This window comes from Etheostoma cragini, chromosome 12, assembly GCF_013103735.1.
Source record: "Etheostoma cragini isolate CJK2018 chromosome 12, CSU_Ecrag_1.0, whole genome shotgun sequence".
Taxonomy (NCBI): domain Eukaryota; kingdom Metazoa; phylum Chordata; class Actinopteri; order Perciformes; family Percidae; genus Etheostoma; species Etheostoma cragini.
The window spans coordinates 24,152,709-24,161,549 of NC_048418.1; the positions used below are offsets into that span (position 1 = coordinate 24,152,709).

An 8,841-nucleotide genomic window follows, 5' to 3' on the forward strand; every position below is an offset into this window, starting at 1 on the left:
GGGGGGGGGGGGGGGGTTTGAACAGTGAAAACTGTATGCATGTCTATTGTGTTTTGCAGAGCAAGTGACGGGTGGGACGTTATCTCTATTATGTATTCTATGTGAGGGTAAAGCTGATCTCATGGCATTGGAACATTGAAGCGCTTTAAAAAGAAGAAGAAAAAAAAACGGGAATTTTATTTGAGTTTTTTATCGCTGATACTAACTGATGTATTGTTATGAGTTTTGTGCTAGAGATTGAGCGGGGCAGCGGTAGGTGGGTGGGTGGGGCGGGCTAGGCAATATTAGTGGGCTGTTTATATGGTTACTGTACTTACCTATTCTATTTGTATTATGATTTGTAATATTACGTTGCTTTTTTGAACTGAGAAAAAGATGTAATGACATTAATTCATGAGACTGAATCTTGACCTTTTTATGGACAACAAAATAAAAAAAGATCACTTATGTACAAAAATGTGACACTGACCATATTATTATTTTTATTTGTGTACAGTACATAATGTAACAAGATCTGTTAGACAGTGATACAAAAATTGCAATACTTATACAGTGCTGCTCATCAGTATAGGAAGCCATGCTTAAGTCGACTAAAAAAACATCATTATTCATTTTAATATTTTAATTCCAAAGGCCAAGGGAACTTTATCAGGATGCATAGTATCCTGATCCATGACATAACTGGCCTTTAATAAAAAAAATGTGCCTACCTCTATGGGAATTTAACATTGGGGTGTATGCATATGTCTCCTGTATTTTAAGGATGAACGTTTATTTATGTATAATACATTATTCATTCACAAAGAAAATCGGCGTCCTTAAAGGTTGAATTTTTCCAAATTTTGTAATTAAGGCATTAAAATCAATTTCCAAAAGCTGGTCCCCCCCCCCCCCCCCTCTTTTTAGTCATTTAAGCATGGCTTCCTATACTCATCAGCAGCACTGTATGTACAGTACACAAAGATTTACCATTGGGATGAATTACTCTGTAAACCGGTGATGTTGGGTTTACGATATTAATATAAACTCCTACAAAGTCTCTTCCTAGATTGAGAGAATAAATGCAGATAATGTCCAGTTATATAAATCATGACATTTTCTTAAAATTGTTTTCCCAGCCTGGAAAGGTTTCGGAAAATAGTTTCATAAATAGTTTGTCGTAGTCAAATATCAGCTTTAAACATGACCTGTGTATTTCTTTTAAATCCACACAATATTAGAGGAGACCTACTATGCCTCATGTATCACTTCAGTTTTTTTGACAACACACATTAAACAAACTTTTCAAGTATGCAGAATTCACACATAAAAATTGCTTAAAAGTCTTGGAGATGAACACTGGAAGTCACACATTCCCTGTAATCTAACAGAAATGATTTGACTAAAGGGCAATGGCAAAAGTTTTAAATCATTTGTATTTTGAAGACCTTAAAGTGCTTGAATGGTTTTGAAGTTCAAGAGAAATCCTGCCTTGGTGCTTCATGGAACTGAAGTTTAATGGGAGTGACTGCCCTCTGCTGGCTGATTATTGTCATTAACAGTCTTACTCATTGAACACCACTAGATTGCAGCAGTTCACTGACACAACGTGACCCCTCACTTTTAAAACACACAAATCATTTCAAACCGAGCAACCATTAAGTGCTTATTTCCTTGTGTGTGTGTGTGTAGGCGTGTGTGTTCTCACTGTTGCAGGTTGTGTTGATCCAAGAAAACAAAGACTCCAGCAACCTCAGCTAGCTGAGCTCAGCTGTTCACCGGCCAGGAAGTAAACAGCCTCCATATGGCTCAGCGCAGGAGATCCTCACCTCAATATTTGGTCTCATAATACACTCATAATATTAATCTTGTCCTGGTGCTTCTCTGCCAACAGTCATCTGTGTAGTTCACCACGTGTGGCCTGTTTCAGACATCCCAAAAACATCTTTTGGCTGGCGTGCATCCTCCGTAGAAATGGCACTAACACAGGAGATCAAATCTGGACTGTGAGCAGACTTGTTTTTTGCACAATATTGTAAATTAAACCTAAAGAGGTGTTGTGTGTGTGTGTCAAATGGGCCGAGTCTGCCTGCCACGATGCTTTTGGGAGCCTGTCTAGACAGGGATCGAAGTAGAGCGGGGTCTTAATAGAGTGGTGGTCACGGTCTCCTGCCATTGGCTATGTTGGTTGGTACCTGCAGAAGAAGAGGAAGCAGCATGAGGACTACTCCTTTAAATTAAGTCAAAGTTGCACGATGATGTAAAAACACATCAAGAGTGTACAAAAGTAACAGAACAAAAGTATTCTCAGCAAAATATACTTAAATTATCAAAAGGAAAAATACTCATTATGCACAAAGACTCTCTCTCTCTCTCTCTCTCTCTCTAAATATATACAGTATATTTATATTGTAGCTTGAATTGACATACTGCAAGGTAGTTTAACATCTGGGAAATACATCAAATTTGATGTGTTAATTATGTGATATGGGTGTCAAACCTGAATCTGAAAAGTAACCACAGCTCTCAAAAATTATAATGGAGTAAATAGTACATATCTTCCCTCAAAAATGTAGTATAAGTCAGTAGCAGGAAATGGAAATACACTTAGTAAAGTGTAAAAACCTTGAGTGGATGTACTGGCCACCACTAATGAAAGGGACACATTAGTGAGGTAATTACACACTACATGTGGAACTGTTGAAAGCCTAATCGGTGGGTGTGACTGGGACTCAACCACTTATCTTTTGTCCATGTTGCTGTTGTGCACCTGTTCACCTGTTTGTGTTCTCGTCTAATCGGATCTGACAGTACTGGTTCTACAAGTCTCTAAAAACAGTTTGAGCCATTTCACTTTTTTCCTTTTCTCTTTATTTCCTTGTGTCTACTCACTCTCTGTAGTGTAGAGACCACTCAGTCAGCTGCTCCTCCAGTGCTAAGATCCTCAGCCCGATGTACCCAGACCCCAACAGGAGCAACACCACCCTACGGTACAAACACACCACAACGATTTGAATGCCTTGGATTTTACAGACTTTCACTTCTTTAATCACAAGCTGAGCAGACGGTCTAGCACAGGGATACATTATGTCTGTGTGATGACATTCCTATGACCCCATCTCGAGCATCAGATTGTTTTCTTTCCCTCCGAGCTTCCTGTCTGTCCAGAAAGTCAACATACCAAAATGGGCCTCTGTTCAAACACATTATGTACTGCATGTGAGATCTGTACAGAATTTCACAAAGCAGTTGCACAAATTGTTCTTTTGCAGTCTTTCGAAGTCCCAGCTCAAGGAATAAAAGTCCCTCAATGCTGGGACGTCCTCTTCCATTACACCGCAATTATGTCCAAATGTACTCCTGGAGGTGGACAGTGGGGGGGTGTTCACATTCTTTACTTTAGTAAACAAAATCACAACGTAAAAATACTTTGTCACCAGTCCTGCAGTCAAAGTATACTACTGTGTATTATGAAAGCTGGAAACAAAGAAGATAGATGGGAAAGAAAGAAGGAAAAAAATGAAAGAAACAGAAACAGTGTGTAGGCATGTGTGCATGCATCTGTGTCTATGTGTATGCATGTGTTTATATGAACAGTATAGGTAAATACATGGTGTACGCATATGTAAATATGTGTAAATCAGTGAAGCATACAATTATGTATTTACTAAAGGATAAAAATAGAGAAAGGGGGTCAGACCTGATCTTCTTCTTGATTCTAACTCCTTTTTGAACATGGGGATTTCTTGTTTTAATTACTTACAAGTATTGCTTTATTACAAATTAAATTATATACTGTATATGTATGAATGTAAATACAGGTGATGTGTTTTATTTTTACATGTTCAAAGTAAAAAAGTAGGTACAAATATACTGTATTATCAGCTAAGTGTAAAAGTAAAAAAATTACAAGTGACATTATAATCGAGTGTTTCTTCAATCAAGAAGTACTAGTGAATGTACTTCGCTGTGTGGATACTCACAGCATCATGTAGACAAAAATGAGAACCCTGAAACTCCGGATCTCCCGGAGGAAGGAAAGCGGTACGATGCTCTCAGTGATCCTCCAAATCCACTTTACAGCTGTTTGACAGAAAAATCTCCTTGTTATTCTTAAAACACACTTTCCTCTATGCCTTATGGATCACTTGTGTAAATATCACTGTATGTGCACGTGTATTTGTGTACTCTTACACGCTCCTCTGTCGTCCTCGTCTGTTAGGCTGTTTTGACGGGTGGAACTGCATCTTGTAGTACCTGGAGACGCACAAATACACGTTGCTGCATTCAGTGGTACTGTTACATACATTTATTATATTATCTTAAAGCTTTATGGACGTTGTTCCTCAGAGTTCCTCATGGGGGCGCCAGAAACTACGCACTCTAGCTTTAAATAGATTTCAAAAGTGAAGTCATTATTGAAAATGAAGACAAAATGTTATCCTGCTGGTGCAAAAGCCAAACCCAGTCATAACACACATCGCTGTGTCTCACCTTCACTGGACATCTGAGGGAAGCTGTTGTCAAGGGGAACGCTCAGATCTATGCTGTCCTCCAAACTGGAGTAACTGGAGGCCTGAGGACAGAGATGCTGAAGGTTAGGGTCTCTGTCATCGTGCATCACGCACTCATATTCGCTCCATAACCCTCAATGCCTGAACTCGGTTTGGTTAAGTTAGATGAGCAGCAGACACACCACATCGTGATCAACTTCCGTCTCCGCAGAGGAGACGTGAGGGCTGCCGTTGGCGCTCTCCTCCTGGATCAGACAAACCCAGAAACACGCATGAAACATGTTGACATGATGCCTTCATGTGCGTGCAGAGTGGTGGAGCACCTACCTGTGCATGTGAACAGGCCGCTTGGATGAGTCTGTAACACACCTCGCGGTTCCTCAAAGACACAAATGAGTACTAAAAAGAGAAAATAAGTGCAAAATGTTAACGTTAACATGAAGCTTCACGGAATTTCATTCCCCATTTCCCTTCTTTTGAACCCATTTACCATCTTTCATTTTATTGATTGGTAGCTAAAACATGATTAATAAAGAAACTAATTAAACTGTATCTACATTTAATGTTTACAATTCCAATTCCCCACATGTGGGTTATTGATCCAGAACCCCCAAGAGCCAAGACCATGTCACTGAGCACCTTTGGAGCCTGATGATGTGGCCATTTAAAGTAATGATAGCCCATTCCTAGCCTCAACATGTTGACTGCACAATTATACTGTAATGCAAAGATGCAGTCAAGTCAACGTGTATATTCATAGAGCATAAAAAAACCAAATGTGTGTGTCTGAAGTGTGTGTTCTGACCTTCTCTCCGTCAGCAGTTTGAATAGACAACATGGACAACGCTGAGTGCTGTTTCTTCAACCCCGTGATGCTGGACGCGGGGATCACCACCTGCAACATGTGGACACACAAACAGGCCGGACTTTGATTCTTGTTGCCTTTATGGCATTAAAGAGTCATATTTCTCAATAGTTTCTCAATATGAGCTGGAACATGGATAGATAGATAGATAGATAGATAGATAGATAGATAGATAGATAGATAGATAGATACATGGATATTTACTGATCCCTATTAAAGGGGAAATTAAAGTGTTGCAGCAGCAAAATCAGTCACACAGCACAGAATATACACATAAATGAAATACTAGGATACAATATACATAAAGACAATATACTGTACACGAAAGAAGTATAGGATAAAAAACAAGAACAAATATTTGAATATATCCAAGTTGAGAATACAAAAATGTGCATGTGCTTAAACAGTATGATGAAATGTAAGTAGACGTATTGTGCAGGTTTGACTTTGTGCAGTATTGGGGGGTCTCGGAGTGTTATCCAGCACCCAGTCATAGATGGCTAAGGTAACCTAGCATGTTGTTTTATTCTCTATCTATTATTTCCCTCTGTGAAGTCCTTTATTTGACTTTAAATGTGAGATTTACTCTGCAAGCCAGTGTGGCCAAGAGCCCATTCAAGCCCGATTCCAACATTTCCAAATCAAGGCACCAATCACAATTGAGGCTTTACACTATGGCAACAGCTTTTTGTTTATGTTGGTCTGATTGGTTGAGGACTATCCAATTGCGCCCAGAGGCGTTGGAAGCGGGCTGGGAATGAAGCTGACCCCATACCCAGTCCAACAAGGCTACTTGATATTTGAGTAAAAACCCAAATGCTGTATTCTAAAAAAATCCCCCCAAAAAAGTGAATTCCCAGGTTAGCTAATGTTAACTGCCCCTTTGTAGAACTTCTGGGACATGTGAACTGTGGAGTTAACCCCGTGTTGGTATTAACTGGCCTGGATGCAGCAGGTCCACCAGTGGGAGATGTGGCCGTTACCTTGGTGTCTTTGAGCAGCACCGACGAGTGGAAGCACACGTAGTTCTCACAAACAAAGAGTTTCCCGTGGTACAGCACCTCCTTCTGCAGGGCACAGGTGAAGGCTACACACACACACACATGCACACGCACACACACACACACACACACACCATTTGAAGTTGAGCCAGGTGTGGGTAACCGTTTCCAATGAGTTCCCAGAATTTTGAGTGGTCACCAGGGAACAAATGAGTCAGCAATCAGGAACTACGTGGTGATTGATCATTAATAAGTACTTCTTTATTAATTAGTACTAGTAGATAATGATCATTCACTGGAGACCAGACTGGGAGCGCCTACGTTAAAGAATCAGTTAGCAATGATTAGTTCATGAATATCTGTGAATCGATCACACCGATCGTCCTGACCCAGATGCTAAACATTAGTTCCTGATCTGAGTCGCCCCCCCGCCCCCCAGTACAGTTATACATTATCCTGAACATTCCCTAAGTAGTCCCTAATGACTGTTTCATGATGACTTTGTGTTGCCTGTGCTGTCCTCTAGTGACTCATCCTCATCTGCTACAGTTTATGGTCCATTGAGGACAATTAGAGAAGTATTATTGATTATTATTGATTCATTCATTATCAAGTCGCTCATGATTTCTCACTCCTTTCTCAAGTAATTCATCATTAGCTACTCTTTAACTCATGGTTGACTAGTGGTTGTTGCCTGGTAGCTAACCAGGTGTTATTCTAATACGTTTAACTGTTAAAATGTGCAACTACCACTAACTTGTGTTTCCATTTTTCTACTAATTCTACTAATTCTAATTTCTAATTGTTTCTTCTTGCTTTTCTATACTAAATGTTGCTATCTTTTGTCTTTTTTTTTTTTTACTTTAACTCCAACCTGCCTTTTGGACTACAGATGGAAATTAGCCCTCGGGCTACAATCTGGCACCTTTACGCATGCTCATCAATGTGCTTTGTCCTGAATTCATAAAATAAACAGCTGGGTTACCTAGACCACTGGTTCCCAAATCTTTACACATCGAGGACCCCCAAACTGACACCAATTAGACCCTCATTTGATAAAACTTTTTCCAAGGGTTCCCGAATTTATTACAGAAAGTGTATGACCAAAACAGTCATACATTCTGTCATTGGGTTACTTATGGATGGAATTATGATGGAATAAATTAGTCCCCTTTTTGCTGAGATCCCCCTCAAGGAGCCCCGGGGGGGTCCCTGGACCCACCGTGGGAACCACTGAGCCAGATCAGGTGCTAAAGTGTTTCAGCTTGTCGTCCACTGGGCACTCAATCAGACATCAGGGATGAAGTGAAAAAAGGTCACAATGCGATATCATTTCCATAATCAATATCACGGAATAGGTAACGGACTCTCAGCTCACTGTGTGTCAGCGTCTCCCCCTCGGGGATCTCTTGGAACAGTTTGTGGAAGGTCTTCTTGTGCTTCAGGAAGCTCTGCAGGGACAAATACGAGTTAACGCTTGTGTTCCCGTCCACCTGCAACTTTGTCTTTTTCTGCGTTCAAATTTCATCATTTTGTTGTTCTTTTTTTGTAAATGTTATTCCAATTATTATGTCACTTTTTTGAATTTTTTTTTAATTGTGTTTTAGTCAATTTATTAACAACTTTTGGTCACTTTTTCGGACTCTTTTGATCACTTTTTCAACAACAAAAAGGTCATTTTTTTCGGACTTTTTTTGGTCACTTTTACAGATTTTTACGGGTCACTTTTTCTGACTTTTTTTATTTGTTTTGGGCCAATTTTTTTGATTTTTTTGGTCACTTTTTCTGTCTTTTTTATTTAACTTTTTCTGAGTTTTTGGTGACTTTTTTGGATTTTTTATTTCACTTTTTCTGTTTTTTCTGGTCACTTTTTCTGACTTTTTTGGTCACTTTTCCACCGTATATATACATACTGGACATATAATGATGTTTCTATAGAAATGTACATAATAACTATTATAGTCACTTGAATTCTTCCTGTACTGCGATAAGAGAAACAATGAAATGGTTGCCGGGGTTGATGATGGGAGGAGGACTTACGTTGTTGCGGAGTAGCCCATCGGAGCGCTCAGCGATGCTCGGCTCCCTGGGGACACAAACAGGACAACATGGCACCATGCTCACATAAATGAGATGACATGCTCACTTTTTCTAGGTACAGGTTTCATTATTTTCTTTCTTAATTCTGATGTGTTGAAGGCCGAGGGTACCTGGGGGCCGTGCTGGAGTTGGGATTGAACTTCTGGACCTCCGGTCGGGCATCGTCCGGACTCTTTTTGGATTCCTTACTGCCAAACCTGCTGCTGCCTCTTCTCGCGTTGAGAAGCCCAACTCCATCCAGACAGCTGTCCCGAGAGAGCAGGAGGTAAACGTCAGAGGGAGGATCCAGATTTCATGTGATGCACACAGGGGGGGACAGGGATCTCCAACAACACAAAGACAAAATGCAAAAAGAGAACTGGATTTCTCCCCTGGGGGTGGG

The 8,841-nt window shown here is 40.2% G+C and overlaps 1 protein-coding gene and 1 long non-coding RNA gene across 3 annotated transcripts in view; one reads left to right on the forward strand and one right to left on the reverse strand.

Annotated features, from left to right (window-relative positions):
* The first annotated feature begins 6 nt into the window (after positions 1 to 6).
* Positions 7 to 1,098, forward strand: LOC117954881. Its single transcript, XR_004658912.1, has 2 exons — positions 7 to 552; positions 955 to 1,098. It is a non-coding gene; the product is annotated as an uncharacterized LOC117954881 (long non-coding RNA).
* Positions 1,099 to 2,039: 941 nt separating this feature from the next.
* Positions 2,040 to 8,841, reverse strand: part of LOC117954880 (GRAM domain-containing protein 2B-like) — an 8,004-nt gene continuing 1,202 nt past the window's right edge. Inside the window, exons 2-13 of one of the 2 annotated variants that reach the window (XM_034888977.1) lie at positions 8,570 to 8,704; positions 8,400 to 8,445; positions 7,738 to 7,810; positions 6,342 to 6,445; positions 5,299 to 5,388; positions 4,821 to 4,892; positions 4,676 to 4,738; positions 4,474 to 4,555; positions 4,174 to 4,236; positions 3,963 to 4,062; positions 2,872 to 2,964; positions 2,040 to 2,174 (exon numbers count right to left, since the gene is read on the reverse strand). In XM_034888977.1, the coding sequence (XP_034744868.1) occupies positions 2,159 to 2,174; positions 2,872 to 2,964; positions 3,963 to 4,062; positions 4,174 to 4,236; positions 4,474 to 4,555; positions 4,676 to 4,738; positions 4,821 to 4,892; positions 5,299 to 5,388; positions 6,342 to 6,445; positions 7,738 to 7,810; positions 8,400 to 8,445; positions 8,570 to 8,704 (937 nt within the window). In that variant the 3' untranslated portion in view covers positions 2,040 to 2,158. Of the gene's footprint in view, positions 2,175 to 2,871; positions 2,965 to 3,962; positions 4,063 to 4,173; positions 4,237 to 4,473; positions 4,556 to 4,675; positions 4,739 to 4,820; positions 4,893 to 5,298; positions 5,389 to 6,341; positions 6,446 to 7,737; positions 7,811 to 8,399; positions 8,446 to 8,569; positions 8,708 to 8,841 lie in introns of both variants that reach the window. The other variant, XM_034888976.1, reaches the window with a different exon arrangement.